The following is a 15519-nucleotide window of genomic DNA, read 5'->3' as shown; positions in this document are numbered from 1 at the left end:
CATGTATTAACACGCCACATAGCTATCTGCACCCCATATAGAGTTAAGACTTCGATATGGAGGGGCGGAGAATAACTGGGGAGCCGTTCCACAGCTACACTCATCCGTGGCTACTTTTGGTACTCGAAACGTAAACAAACGGGCGCCATTGCTAAATGACGTCACGTCCGTCCTCATCCTTCTGCTAGTAGCTGCCTTGCTTAGACGGATTTCCCCTTGTGCTTTTTTATCGGCTTGCATCTTCGTAATGTCGCTACCTTCAGCCTCGCCTTCTTCTGGAAAGTTGAGTACCAGGTCCCAGTATTGTTTAAATAAGCTCTGACCGTAAAGTAACTTATACTTTTCGAGATATTTCATGTTTTCTGGCGGAGCTGTGCTGCTACTGGACACGCCATTTTATGGCGTCGCTGTTCTCTTGCATGCCTTATTTAGCTAGTCTGAACAGCTTATTCCGGCCTCTTAACTAATTGATATTGTTATTTATTTAGTCTTCATAGCTAGGAACTTCATATATCGTGTTTTGACGCTCTTTTATCCGGTCATCGCCTGACCCCATACTAGATTGCTAGCTTAGCCCCTAGGCCAGATTGCCTAGCACCAGTGTTCATGCATGATATATTCCAGTGATCCTAGGTTAAGTTATGAAGATACTGGCATTATTTATCATACTGTTTACTGTGATGCAAGTGTTTTTCGCCTTCAGGGACCATATAGGGGATCGGTTTGATTGTGTGCCTTTCTAACCTAACCTAAATGTAGGACCCCTATATGCTACCTTCATCCCCTGCCTACGGGCGTTCCCTCTGTGTGGCCATGATCCCCCTGCTATATAGGGGGATCATGTCCGTATCAGAGTATTTATCGCTTCTCTGTCCTCCCTAAGGGAATGAACCCCCCTTAGGGTTATGTCCGAGAAAGAGGAACGGCCTGTCCTTCCTCAGTTGCTTCGGTTGGGTTACTTAACCTTCCATGCAACTTGCGATGTGTCTTTCAGCCTACCTAGCTTTGGATTTAACTCTCCTTATCTAGGTTAGGCCTCAGGGGGGGCTAGTTCTGTACTGTTTTAGTTTGAGATGGTACCCGTGCACCGTTCTCATTCAGGTTACCTACCCTAGGCTAGGGAGCGTCCTCCCTTCCTTGGTGGCCGTTTTTGTACAGAGCCTCCCCTATGGAAGACCCCTCTTCTTCTCCCTCCCCACCTATCCCTTGGCATAGTCTAGCCCATACATAGGCTAGCCAATTCACATCTGTCCCTAGTCCTACAACTCCTCCTTCGGGTGGAGTGATAGGGCTGTCTTGAACTCCTGTTGAGCAGGCCGCTCTGGTCCATATACCCTTCATAGCGTCCTATGGGGTTAGCCACTGGAAGCGATTTGTCCAACAGGGGTTTCCCCCTCTTGGGTGTACCCTAACCCTCCCTTGGGTTACCCTGGCACCCGGCCGACTGCCGGCCCCCTGCCACTGGGTGATAGGACCCACTCCTATCATGAGTACACTCACTCAGGTGGGATGCCAGAGGGGTATGGGATCTTACCCCTCCAATCCCTCCTTCTGTCTCTCTACCCATCCTGGTGCCGGTCCCTTGCCACCTCTACTGCCGGCGATACCGCCCTTCCCTTGGTGACACATTCCTGAGATACCCCCCCCTCACCTAAGCCGACAGCCTTCCGTGTGCCGGAGGGCTGCCGCCTTCCGTCGGCGTACAGCCGATGGCCCACCCATCCATACGTGATTGCCGGCGGTCTGGGTATACTATCCAATTCTGCCTTATCTTATGAACTGGTCACCAAGCCGGCAGCCGGAGCCGCTGCCTCCCGCCGGCGTGCCGCCGCTGTGCCGGAGGCCGCCAAGCTGGCATTATACCCGAATCCTCTATGTGTCTGCCTTAATGCCATAAACCCTGCTGGAGCGGCCTCCGGCGTGCCGCCGGTCTGCCGCCGCCCTCCGGAAGCACCAAGGGACTTGCACCCATTCTACCAGCTATCGACTACATGCTGATAGCCCTACACCGCAACCAGATAGCTTGGCTACTCCGATGGATAGGTATTGTCTTATCGTTCTATTAGTGGCCGTGCTGTCTTCTTGCATATTACAAGTTTCCAGCATACTGTGTGTGTCTTAGCGCAGCTGGTTGCCGGAGCCCGAACCTATATGGGGTCTTCTGCTACCCCCTTTACTCTAAAGGTCTGAGTGGTCTCAGTCCTTGATAGACCTCGCAGGCAATCTCTGCTAGAATTTTCTTCTACCTTCTACGGTGGTCCATGAAGATTTCCGCTTTTGTGTCCTCGGTCACAAACGAAATTGCCTATTGATAAGGTTACGGTAACCAGCTGGGCGGGATGCACAAGTATGTGTCTATCTACTTCCTTTCCCACTCCTCTCTTTAACATTACAATATTCTAAATTATTTAATGTTAAGTGAAAGTTTAACTACTAAAAATTTAACTTTAGAGTAATGTAAGTCACCCTTATGACTTCTGTATACTCATAATCTCTTTCTTTTACAGGAGGAGTACATCAAGTGTGACCACAACTTCTGTGGAGTGAAGCGCCCGAACTTCTACGGGCACACGGCGTGTCGGACCCACGCCCCCTGCGCCAATAAGAAAGGCGACCTGAAATTCTGGGACCCGCAGCACTGTACAGTCTGCAAGAGTCGTCTGGTCGAAGCGTTCGACAATCCTCCTTCAGCGGAGGTAAGGGACAATGCTCGAGAGAAGCTACGCAAGTTGGTGTGTGGCTTCCAGAAGAACGCCACCGGACCGTATCTCGCTACCGAAGATTTGAGGGCCTTGCTATTCCCGAAGGCATCAAAAGACTCAGTGGTCCCTAGTGATCAGATTCCCACCGTCCAGATAGTGGTGGAACCTGATGTGGTTATGGCTCAGTCCATGCATGAGTGCCGTTTAGACTCCGACAACGTGGACCGTATGTCGGAAGTGTTGGAGACCACGGAGAGGAACCTCATGGGCGACGAGCTCGACTATGAGGAAGATCAGGTGGAATACCCTGATTCGGAGCATGAGGTCCCTCCAGCTTCCACCCCTGCACCAACTCCTACACCGACGGATGTATCACTCCCTTCTACATCCGCTACCCCGGATCCTACCCCATCCAGCACTCAGGAGATCTTCAAGATGCTTGAAGCTCTCATGGATAAGAAACTTCGCGAGACACATGAGTTATTCAGGTCCAACCTCGGAAGTTCGAAGCAACCGAAAAGGATTTCGGTTAAGGACCTCCCTGCATGCTCGGATACTAACCCATGGAGGTATGCCGAGCACATGCCGATCACCACGGGCAAGATCTTTATCAGTGAGAAGGTCGGCTCGATCGCGTTGGAAGAGGTGGAATTCTTCCCGAACTTTGAGGCTTACCCAGACTGTTACGTCCGACTCAGGTCCGAACCCGCCTCTAAAGAAGAGACCGAACCAAAGGAGGTTATCGTGTTCGATCTCCCGAAGGCCCAGGCTATGTTAGCCAACGCGGTGAAAAGTAGGGGCTTCACCTGCTCGAAATTGCCGGCGCTTAGCAAAAAGCACCCGACCTTCGTCGCACCAGACGATGCGACCTTCCCCTTTCTAGAAAAGGCCTTCACTGCAGTACATAAGGCAGTGGAAGAAGGGAAACCTTGCCCTGTACTGGAGGAGTGCAGGCCCTTCTCCCTGACCACTCCCCCTGATGTTAGACACTGGAAAGACGTCCAGTCAACCTTTGTGGTGGGGAAACTAGAGCCTGATGTCGCTGGTCGTCAGTTTAACGAGGACCTCCCGAAACTTAACGATCATCTCCTTCGTCGGGAACATGATACGAAGGAAAGGCTCGCCGCATCTATGTCCCTCCAAGTACAGCTCGAAGTCATGGCCGGTGACACTAGGGTCCCTGACTACTACATGGTCCTTGCCAAGACACATCTGGCAACGGTAGTAAAGGATCTGTACAGCTTCACGAAGGCTCGTAGAGCCTGTCGTGAATTCGTGTTTACTAATGCGACAGTACGACAAGAACCCCGGAGGCTGATCTCCTCCAACATCTGGGGAAAACATATCTTTCCCTCCTCCCTAGTGAAAGAGATCACCGACAAAGCCGCCACGGAGAACAGGAACCTTCTCCACAAATGGGGCATGTCAAAGAAAAGGAAATCCTCTCAGGACGACGGCTCTCAACCTAAGAGGAGACCCACCAAATCAAAACCCCAGCAACGTCAACAGAGACGGCAGTTTCCGGGATCCGCTACTCCCCAAGTGGCAGCTCAGCCACAACAGACCTTTCAATTGGTCACCCAACCGGTCTTGTCACAGTCGCCGGTCTTCACCCCTGCATTTGAGCAGCAGTCAACTACCTTTCGTCCCAAAGGTAGAGGCTCAAACAGAGGTGCAGGCAGAGATGCATCTCGCCGTCCCTCCAGAGGCAGAGGAGGAAGGGGAGCTAGCGGCCGAGGTAGCAAACCCTCGGGAAGCCAGAAGCAATGAAGTGCTTCCGGTGGGAGGAAGACTCCGCCAATTCCAGGATCGTTGGACCTTCGATCCCTGGGCACACAGCATCGTCAAGAAAGGTCTAGGCTGGAGCTGGACTCAACCACCCCCATCCTTCCAGCAATTCTCCCAACAGTCAACCCCCCTCCTGGAAGAATATGTCCTAGAACTCTTGAACAAGAAGGTGATAAGGAGGGTAAAGTCAACCAGGTTCCAAGGGAGACTGTTTTGCGTCCCCAAGAAGGACTCCGACAAACTCAGAGTCATTCTAGACTTATCCCCCCTCAACAAGTTCATAGCGAACAACAAGTTCAAGATGCTGACTCTTCAACAGATACGGACCCTTCTGCCTCAAGGTTCCTACACGGTCTCAATAGACCTGGCGGATGCCTACTGGCACGTTCCAATGAACCACCACGCTTCCTCCTACCTAGGATTTTGACTGCAAAGGAAAAGCTACGCTTTCAGGGCCATGCCCTTCGGGCTCAACGTGGCCCCACGGATCTTCACCAAGCTGGCAGACGCCATTGTTCAACAGCTCCGCCTCCGCGGCGTCCAGGTGATGGCCTACCTCGACGATTGGCTGGTCTGGGCGACATCGCCCGAAGATTGTCTAAAATCCTGCAACAAGGTCACCCAGTTTCTAGAACACCTGGGATTCAAGATAAACACCAAGAAATCTCGCCTCTCTCCAGCTCAGAAGTTCCAATGGTTAGGAATCCAGTGGAATCTTCAGTCACACCGCCTTTCTATTCCCCAGAAGAAAAGGAAAGAAATAGTGGGGTCTGTCAAAAAACTGCTGAAATCCAAGCGGATCTCAAGTCGTCAGCAGGAACAAGTTCTAGGCTCTCTACAGTTCGCCTCAGTGACAAACCTAGTGCTGCGTGCACAGTTAAAGGATGCCGCGGGAGTCTGGAGACGTTCTGCATCCATTGCTCGAAGAGACCTCAAGAGACGGCTCCCAAACAGACTTCGGTTACTCTTTAAAGCCGTGGTCGGAAGCAAAGGCCCTGAAAAGGTCCATTCCTCTTTAACACCCACCTCCATCACTCAACATCCATACGGACGCTTCGCTGGAGGGTTGGGGAGTTCACTCCCACCAACAACAGGCTCAAGGTACATGGTCTCCCCTATTCAAGACGTTTCACATCAACATCTTGGAGGCCATGGCGGTCCTTTTCACCCTGAAGAAACTCTCTCCGCCTCCCTCGATCCACATTTGTCTGACTCTGGACAACTCGGTGGTAGTCCGATGTCTCAATCGTCAGGGCTCGAGATCGCCCCAGATAAATCAGGTGCTTCTCCCAATCTTCTGCCTGGCAGAGAAGAAGAAATGGCACCTGTCTGCAGTTCACCTACAAGGATTCCGCAACGTGACGGCGGACGCTCTATCTCGGACAAGCCCGATAGAGTCGTAATGGTCTCTAGACGCAAGATCGTTCTCCTTCATCTCTTACCAAGTCCCGGAACTTCAGATCGATCTCTTCGCAACGAGCGACAACAATCAACTTCCTCGTTATGTGGCCCCGTACGAGGACCCCAAGGCAGAAGCAGTGGATGCCATGTCACTGGATTGGAACAGATGGTCCAGGATCTACCTGTTCCCTCCCACCAACCTTCTGCTGAAAGTCCTCTCCAAGCTGAGAACCTTCAAAGGGACAGCGGCCCTAGTGGCTCCCAAGTGGCCCCGGAGCAATTGGTACCCCCTGGTCCTGGAGCTGCAGCCCACGCTGATCCCTCTCCCGGGCCCAGTTCTCTCCCAGCAAGTACAGAAGTCGACTGTCTTCGCTTCATCACTGAAAGTCAGGGACCTTCATCTCATGATTTTCTCTCCCTAGCCGCGAAGAAAAGGTTTGGGAACTCGAAGAAAAGTCTAGACTTCCTCGAGGAATACAAGACCGAATCCACACGACGGCAATACGAATCATCCTGGAGAAAGTGGGTCTCTTTCGTCAAGGCAAAAAATCCTACGGAAATCACCATTGATTTTTGCATGTTCTTCTTCATTCGCCTTCATGGACAGGGCTTAGTAGCCAACACGATAAAATCGGCTTTGACTAGACCACTACTGTACGCCTTCCAGATTGATCTGTTCAGCGATATCTTCAATAAACTGCCAAAGGCATGCGCTCGTCTACGCCCAGCACCTCCGCCAAAACCTATCTCCTGGTCCCTGGACAAGGTGCTCCATTTTGCCTCCAACTTGGACAACGATTTGTGCCCTCTCAAGGATCTGACTCAAAAAGTTATATTTCTTTTTGCTCTTGCCTCAGGAGCCCGAGTCAGCGAAATAGTGGCATTATCAAGAGACGAGGGTCATATCCTGTTTACAGACTCAGGAGACCTTACCCTCTTCCCCGATCCGACGTTTCTCGCGAAAAATTAATTACCCACCAAGAGATGGGGCCCCTGGAGAATCTGCCCCCTGAAAGAAGATGCCTCTCTATGTCCGGTAGAGAGCCTCAAGGTCTATCTTCGTAGAACTTCAGACTTTGGTGGAGGCCAACTCTTCAAAGGAGAAACATCGGGTAGCGACCTGTCACTGAAACAACTAAGAGCGAAAATCACCTACTTCATTCGCAGAGCGGATCCTGACAGTACACCCGCCGGTCACGATCCTAGAAAAGTCGCATCGTCTCTGAATTTTTTCCAGAGCATGGATTTCTAAAGCCTCAAGAGCTTTACAGGAGGGAAATCTTCGCGCGTTTTCTTCAAGCACTACGCAAAGCAAGTGCATGAAGTCAAACATTTTGTGGTAGCCGCAGGTAGTGTTATGAAACCTGCAGTTAACTCTGCATAGAACAGTGAGTTACTTGGGACTTTAACTCTTCGGGTGCCTATGTTGACCCTAGCGTGATACATAGTGATTTCATGGACACTTAGTGTTTCTCATAGACTGTTCTTTACAAGGTGAAATGTCATAGTCGTCACATGAGTGCCACATGCCTAGAGCATGATGTGTTTTTTCCTTATTAAAGACTGACGTTCGTATGGAACTTGTGCTTTCTAATAATTTGAAATTTTCTTTCAGATTCAAGAGCGAAGTCTTCTCATTTCTATGTACATTATAATTTGTTTGTAAATTAACTTTACATCATTTATTGCATTTATTATTACTATATCCTGCAATTGTGAAATAAAATTTCTATTTTATTACTTGTGCGTCTCTCTCCGCTCCTATTCATACTATGAAATACATGGTTGTCATAGTTTCATTATCCCCTTTCTCTTGAAATAAGAAGAATAATAGGTTCTATCCGTATTATATACTCACCTATGCTGTGTAATATACCTAATTGAATACTTACTTGCGCCATATCTCCGAGACCAGACTGTTCTCTAGCCATGGAGAATATAGTGCTTAACCACCACTTATCTATTGTTGAGAATGTTCCTACACGAATATCGACCATTCCGTCTTGTCTCCGAGTTCTTCACGTACTCTCCGCAAGGTGAGTAGCCCTTCGATGCCCACTTTGAATTTTGGTTTGGTCCGTGGGGACTTCTCTGCCAGGGGGCCAGGAAGCTGCATCCCCACGGAACCTCTATTGAGGTCACAATGCTTACCCTTATTCAAAGCCCTTGGCACTTACTCTATAAGGGGAAATCTACCACGATACATTGATTCTCTGGTACTCTTCCATCAGGACGTCATGGCTTGAGCCCAAAAAACAGATTTTGAGCGAAGCGAAAAATCTATTTTTGGGTGAGATAGCCATGACGTCCTGATGGACCCTCCCTGCTAGTCTAGTCCAGCCTTTCAGGCCCCGCCCTGTCCTGCTGTATCATGGAGATTAGCAAGCAGCTGGCATCAGGATGAGGACGGACGTGACGTCATTTAGCAATGGCGCCCGTTTGTTTACGTTTCGAGCACCAAAAGTAGCCACGGACGAGTGTAGCTGTGGAACGGCTCCCCAGTTATTCTCCGCCCCTCCATATCGAAGTGTTAACTCTATATGGGGTGCAGATAGCTATGTGGCGTGTTAATACATGCGTCCCCTGTTGATATACGATGTCTTAAAGGGAAACCTTTAGGATACTCGCTCCAGAAGTAAGAATTCTGTGATAACCTGTGGTTTAATTCTCTGGGAATATCCTAGTAGTCAATATACCCAATGAAGCTACCAAAAAGGAACCTTCATCAGGACGTCATGGCTATCTCACCCAAAATAGATTTTTCGCTATCGCTCAAAATCCGTTATATATATATATATATATATATATATATATATATATATATATATATATATATATATATATATATATATATATATATATATATATATATATATATATATATATATATATATATATATATATATATATATATATAGACACACACACACACACACACACACACACACACACACACACACACACACACACACACACACACAGTATTCTCTCATCTATCAGTGATAGTTGGTTCCAGCACTCCTCCCCAATATGTGAAAATCTGCAAAGTAGCAACACCCTATTTATTTTATCTTTTGAACATTTACAAACCTCCCCTCTACTATTATTAAATCACCCTCTATCTTTATTACCTTTTCCCACTCTCTCATATACTATTATACAGTAAACACTTTTGTATTTATGAAAATTTTCTTTGTGTACAGTACATAATGTGAAAAGTGTATACAAAGTTACAGTAAATATTATTAAAAGTTATTTAATGATAAAACAGTCTCTCTCTCTCTCTCTCTCTCTCTCTCTCTCTCTCTCTCTCTCTCTCTCTCTCTCTCATCTCTCTCTCTCTCTCTCTCTCTCTCTCTCTCTCTCTCTCTCTCTCTCTCTCTCTCAGTATAAAGTTTTACTAATTGTTAAAGATATGGCTGCATGGCTTGAATGACGACTATGATGTTCCCCCTATCTTTCGTATTATAGCGAACAGTCAATTCTATACTGTAATAGCATCCAACTGACGCGAAACTTCTGCCTTCATTCAAAATGTCAAAAAGTTTTACCTTCTTAACTATGGTCAGCATCTTCCTTTGCTAATTTCTGATGTTAGGGATTATAATCTGTTTCCTAAATTTCATTACAACACCTATAAAATGAGTATATGCTGTTGGTGTATTTATGGACGTATGGAATGCATCATTTGAATTTCCTTTATTTTTATGGGAAAAATTTATTTAGTTTACGAGCATTTTAGTTTGGACTTGCTCCCAGAACAAATTAAATTTGTAAACTGAGGTACCATTGTATAATCAAACATTATGTGAACAATTTAGTTGGCAACACAGAATCATGAAATAGGAGGTTACTTTAGCGAGTAAAGGAGTATTAGGATCCAAACTACCAACTCCGTTTTCTGCCTTACAACCTAGTTGCTTAAAAGAATGACTAGGATTGTGGAAGTGAAAGAGTTTATTAGCAGTACGTTTTAAAGTAATTAAAGAATTTGAATATTAAGATCCTTTACTGAATAGAACACTAATACCACTAGACCAAACTTAAGAAGTTAGGATAGAGTTAGCAACTGGGCCGGTAAGATTAGAATTACTGCCTTTAAGAGAAGACTTACTGTTCTGAGATTAAAAAGGAAGCTATTAATTTAAGAGCTTTTGAATGTCATCACTATCAAAACTTGACTGGTTATATGCTGTACAGTATTAAAGAACAGTGTTGGCATATTCATCATACCTACCATAAACAACTAGCCTAGTCTTTTCTGGGTTTCCCCCTGAACTAAAAGCAAGTTTCATTTGAAATTTTAACTTTTAAGTAATCTTTTCCATGAAAGGAACAGTGAGGCAGTCATATCTCTCACCAGGGTAATTGAAATCAAAGTACTGACCCCATGCAATAATAGCTAACACATCCAGAGGAAGACATCTTCCTAGAAGATATCACAATCTGGAGCTTGGAAAAGGGATAGTTTGGCCAACTGTTGCTACTGAGACTCTGAAGTAATAAAAAGCCCATGACACATCACTTCACTTGTTGCTATCAACTGCTAGAGTGTCTCATTACATAATATTTTACTTACTAAGACTTCCTTTTAGATTTAAAATTAAAATAGTTTAATCAAACTTCACCAGGTAAGAAGCCAGTACAGCACTGATGATGTCAAATTGTTTTTGTAAATCATTGAAAAACAATTCTGATCTTTTCCTTTTGTTTTTAGTAATTATTACAAGAAAAAGTTTGAATGGATAACAGAGTGTACAATTGAAGTATTGATGGTTTTCAGATTAACTGTCCAGAAAGAAGGGCCTAATAAAGGACGAGAATTCTACGTGTGTATAAAAGATCGCAGTGCTCAATGTAGATTCTTCAAGTGGGCTGATGAAATAGAGGGGGATCAGCAGAGCAGTTACAGTAATTATTCTACTAACACTGGTAAGATATACGACTAATTTTTGCTCTTGGTTTATATTTTGGGGCAATAGAAAAGTAGTTGCATTTATTTTTCATGGCCTTTTATTTTAATGTAACTTTTATTGATATAGACTTTGAGAGAGAGGAATAAAGCAGCCGTTTTTGAGTAATTATGCTAATGGAATATAATTTTAATGGCATCAGGAATTATATTTAGCCTCAGTTTTATTGATAGGTTCACATTGATTATGATGATACTTTGTTGTAGGTTTAATATTTTTTTGGCCATTTCAGGATTTGGAAGGGGTAGAGGAGGTGCAAAACAAAGAAACACAGGTACCGCAGGCAAGAAACGTAGGTGTGGTGCCTGCGGTGAAGAAGGTCATGATCGTCGTAATTGTCCTGGTGGTGAATCCTAATATCAAAATTTGACATGACTTGTAATTATGCATCAGTAATATTTTTGTTTAATTTGAAATGTTTTTAATGGATTTGTAAGTACATTATTAGAACAAATGCATATTAATTTTAGGAATACAAGAAGTATATTTAATTGTAAATAAAATATAATTGGATGAATGGATTATAAATGATGTAAAGCAAGGTACAGTGCCTTACACCATATTTTTGTTTTGTATCGTTAAATTTTTATTGCTGGTTACACTACTTCACTGTTCATTATTTAGCTTATTTTGAGATATAGTTGTAAATGTGATTTTCATCCCTAAACATATTTATGATTTTTATTTATCATTACATGTATACAGATATTTGATAAGGAAAGCAAATTTTTTTATGGTTTAGATATACGGTACTGTATGTTGTAAATAAATAGAAAATTAATCCCCTCTTAATAGAAAGGTATTTTAAACCTACCAAAGGGTCATTCCACGTGAAGAAACTCTTCAAGTTTGGAATGGTTGTGTTATAGGTTTTGTCGTGTTTCTCTATCTTTCAGTCACTTGCGATAATTATCATAATTTTTTTTGCATTTACTAAAATGTTTCAGGGCTAATCCTTTGTGAAAGTTTCTGAAGAGATTCATACTACAAGGCCTTAAACATCCCATTGAAATATGTATAGAAAGATTGTCGCATTCCTTAACTTAACCCCTAGTTTTCATTTCAGATGTAGAATTAGACAAGTGCATATTTGAGCTTGAGAAGGGAAGTAGATGAGAAAAATAGATGTGAAAGATGTAGAATATGATTTTTTCACCTTTCTGGGTGATGAACAAACATCTTTTTCATTGAGATTGGTATTGGAGAATGAATGGTATACATGTGGATGGGTAAAATTTATTGCTATCAAAGTAAATAGTGTGTAGCCAGTTGTATAGGGATGTCAAGTATAGGAAAGGGAGGATGAATTGTCATTGGAGGATGTGGAAGAAGTGTAACAGTCAGATCTTATGGAATGTGTGGTAAGAAGAATGTATTGATACTAGGGTTCCACTTTATTAATGTAATAGTAAGTTGAAAGATGTAAAAATGTCTTACGGGATGATTTGTAGCTTCTTGTGATTTATATTTTGCTAGTAAATGAACGAAAGAGGTAGTGTATGTGCAGGTATTTCTTATGAATGGTGCATCCAGAATATGAGATTTTGCATGAGAGATTTGAACATATGGGGAAGGTTAAATTATAGGAATGCATAAAAGACAGAATATATGTGCCACTTTTGGATAAGATCTGTATAAAATCCACTCTCTTATGATCCTTAGGAAAAAAATCATTGCTTTTTTCCTCAACTCATTCACACTTTTTAAAAAAAACTACAGCTGACGAATTATTCAAGAGACACTAAAAGGATTATCATCTCCCTTACATTCCCTACTAATTGTCTGTCCTTTAAGCAGAAACATTAGATCTACTCTCTCAACAACTCTTATGGTCTTATTTCCAGGCAATCAGGACATGAAATTGGCTGTCTCATTCCTTTCACCAGGCACATAATCAACCACAATCAAAATAATTGTATTATTTGCTGGTGAATCATTCACATTACAAACTTCAAATACTGCAAAAAATATCTTACAAACTTTGAATGAGGCCTTGCTGCAACTAGTTTCCTTGTAATTCTAGAACAATTCCATTAAGGCACACTTAGGAGTTATTAAACATATACTGTCACTTATTGCTCAACCACATTTACAACTTGATCCAACATCAAGCCATTGAATAACTTTAGTATTTTTGTATTTGAAACAATTTTTAGCTGTATCAGAACAATCTTTTGTGAACTTTCTTCTAAATTCTATCAATCTTGGAAATCCTTCAAAGTTGTTAACTTTCTCCTTCATTACAAATACATAAGCTTTCTTCACTCCAGACTCACCTTATTCCCCAAAATTCTACATCCACTGCAAACTAGTCAGATTTAGGGCTCCCTTCCACTGCAACTATGACTGCACTCGCTAAATTCAGTGGACTTCAATAGGTTCCTTCATTACCAAATTACCATTCAAAACTACCAAAATCTTTTACATTGGAAATTCACTTTATAAAACTGTAGTACAAATTGGGCACAATTTTACTTTCTTCAAAAATTTACACATAGTGTAACATACCCTGTCAAATTATATAAAAAAAAATATACAATAAATTAACATTTACCTATAACAATGAAACTATTTCATGTCACCAATCCAGTGAACTTAACATTAAATTTTTACAAACAATGCTAACTCCATAAACCAAGACAGTTATTACAAGCATCATAACACTACAGTACTGTATTTCATTATATTTATGTCAAAATACCACAATCTAGTTTTTATTTGTAGAAATCCTACTAATGTAAGAATAATTATTGCACTGTTTACTATGACTATATATGTAAACAAGTTACATCACAATATCACCACACCAATTTAGATTGTGCAAATATTAACTGTTCCTACTCGCCTTTCAAACCCTTGTCCTTTAATGAGGGAGATTACTTCAGGGCGAGCTGGAATCGGTTGTTGAAATTGGGTAACGAGTAGTTATCTGACAGATGAAGGTTCGCCCTTTCCAGTCAAAGAAGATTCACTTATGGTTTGGCTGCTGTTGAGTACAGACATAAAAAATAGCTCCTGACAAAACTGTTAATTCTGTAGCTCTTTTGGAGTCTGTTTTGTTGGAAATGAAATGGAAGCAAGAACTTTGTTTGGCGTGGAAAGGGTAGACATTGCAAGCACTTCATGAAAAGCTGTCTGTGAATCTGCACACCTGTACTTCCTGCTTGGTATGTGTTTGTAAACATCCCAGTGCTCTGAGCCTCGATCGTGCCCTCCAGTGCAGTAACAGACATATGCCCTGAAAAGGAAGAAGCAAGCAAGGTGTTTGTTGAAGTCGAACTGAGCTCGAGAAGACACCGGCAAATTGTTTCGCTGCTGTTGTCTCCTCAAAGAGTGTGACAAATGTTGCCACCCTTATCCTTATATCCCTAGATCAGTCCCTGAGGAGTACACTTGCAGGGATCAGGAAAGCATGGATCAACATCGGCTGGGTTTTCAGGCTTTGTTGGTGCGCTAAGAACACCAAGTGTGTGCCGCTCCCATTTAGAGGTTGAAGACCCTTCTTCCTTGACTGTGCAGCCAGTTGACAATGAGTTTGACCTAAGGAAGTCTTAGGCTTCCTTAGGTCTTTCAGGTAGGCCCTCCCATGGTATCCCCTGGCCATTTAACTGTGACCCAAGAATCCCTTGCGATGCCAGTGGTGAAGGATGTAGTGATTCCTCCTATGTCATGGAGTCTGGTAGCTTCCATCTCCCAAGAGCTAGAAATATGGGAAAGTCTGGTGTACCTTCCCCTTTCCCTGTGACAGTGTAACCCTGTGTTGCGGCTTTTGTTGGACCAACCCGTGTGGTTTCTCCCCTCGGTGGGAGCGTCATCATCGGAGGTCATTCAGACCTCGACTGCTTTGCTTGCAAAGCCATGAAAATAAAGAAGCTTGTACTGCTTTGCTTGCAAAGCCAGGAAAATAAAGAAGTTTGTACTGCTTTGCTTGCAAAGCCAGGAAAATAAAGAAGTTTGTATGTTTTTCTCTCATATCTTCTTCCTTCTCCTCCTCCTTGTCTTTATCCCCTTCGTACAGTACTCTAACTCTGATTCCGACTCCTCTTTTCAGATGAAGAAGAGGAAGAAGTCCAGAAAGGCCAGCCGTAGTTGCGGGGATAGGGCTCGGCTCACCACCACCTTTCTTTTGGGAGGAGTGTACGTCACCTGAATTGTTCCTGGCCGTGGGGAACGGGACCACAGCCCCATGCATGCGCGCACACACACACACACACACTCTCTCTCTCTCTCTCTCTCTCTCTCTCTCTCTCTCTCTCTCTCTCTCTCTCTCTCTCTCTCTCTCTCTCTCTCTCTCTGTATGCCAGAGAATGCCATATCTGCACCTTTGCAGGTAGACCCGTCAATTTACACTCTGATGGGGTACTCATAGGAGAGACTCAAGGCAGAAGGCACGTCTTTCTCAGCTTTGGATGCAGCGGTCTTGGCCTCTCCAAGCTCTACAAGTGTTGGGAGTTGTGACGTATTTTGCAGTCATGGAAGTTGTTTACCCTCGAGGCTTTTTAGAAGTACAGTACAAGAGTATTGTGCTATCGGGGGTAAGGTGGTCACCGTCCTAGTTCACCAGATAGTGAAAGTATGGGTAACTTGGTTTTGAAGAGGTGGGACGCAGTGGTCTCTCACTTCTCAAAGCAGGTTAGCCCTTAGGTGGCGTTGGT

General features: G+C 43.8%; 1 protein-coding gene across 3 annotated transcripts in view; it reads left to right on the top strand.

The window, feature by feature from the left end:
• Top3alpha (topoisomerase 3-alpha) overlaps positions 1 to 13570 on the top strand; it is a 238872-nt gene extending 225302 nt beyond the window's left edge. For all 3 annotated transcript variants that reach the window (XM_068348241.1, XM_068348242.1, XM_068348240.1), the window contains exons 19-20: positions 10675 to 10823; positions 11097 to 13570. In XM_068348241.1, coding sequence (XP_068204342.1) covers positions 10675 to 10823; positions 11097 to 11221 — 274 coding nt within the window. In that variant the 3' untranslated portion in view covers positions 11222 to 13570. The remainder of the gene's footprint in view (positions 1 to 10674; positions 10824 to 11096) is intronic.
• Positions 13571 to 15519: the final 1949 nt, after the last annotated feature.

The sequence above is a fragment of the Palaemon carinicauda genome, chromosome 24 (assembly GCF_036898095.1).
Source record: "Palaemon carinicauda isolate YSFRI2023 chromosome 24, ASM3689809v2, whole genome shotgun sequence".
Classification (NCBI taxonomy): Eukaryota; Metazoa; Arthropoda; class Malacostraca; order Decapoda; family Palaemonidae; genus Palaemon; species Palaemon carinicauda.
Note: the sequence above shows the minus strand (reverse complement) of the source record. Positions and strands in the feature narration are given on the sequence as shown.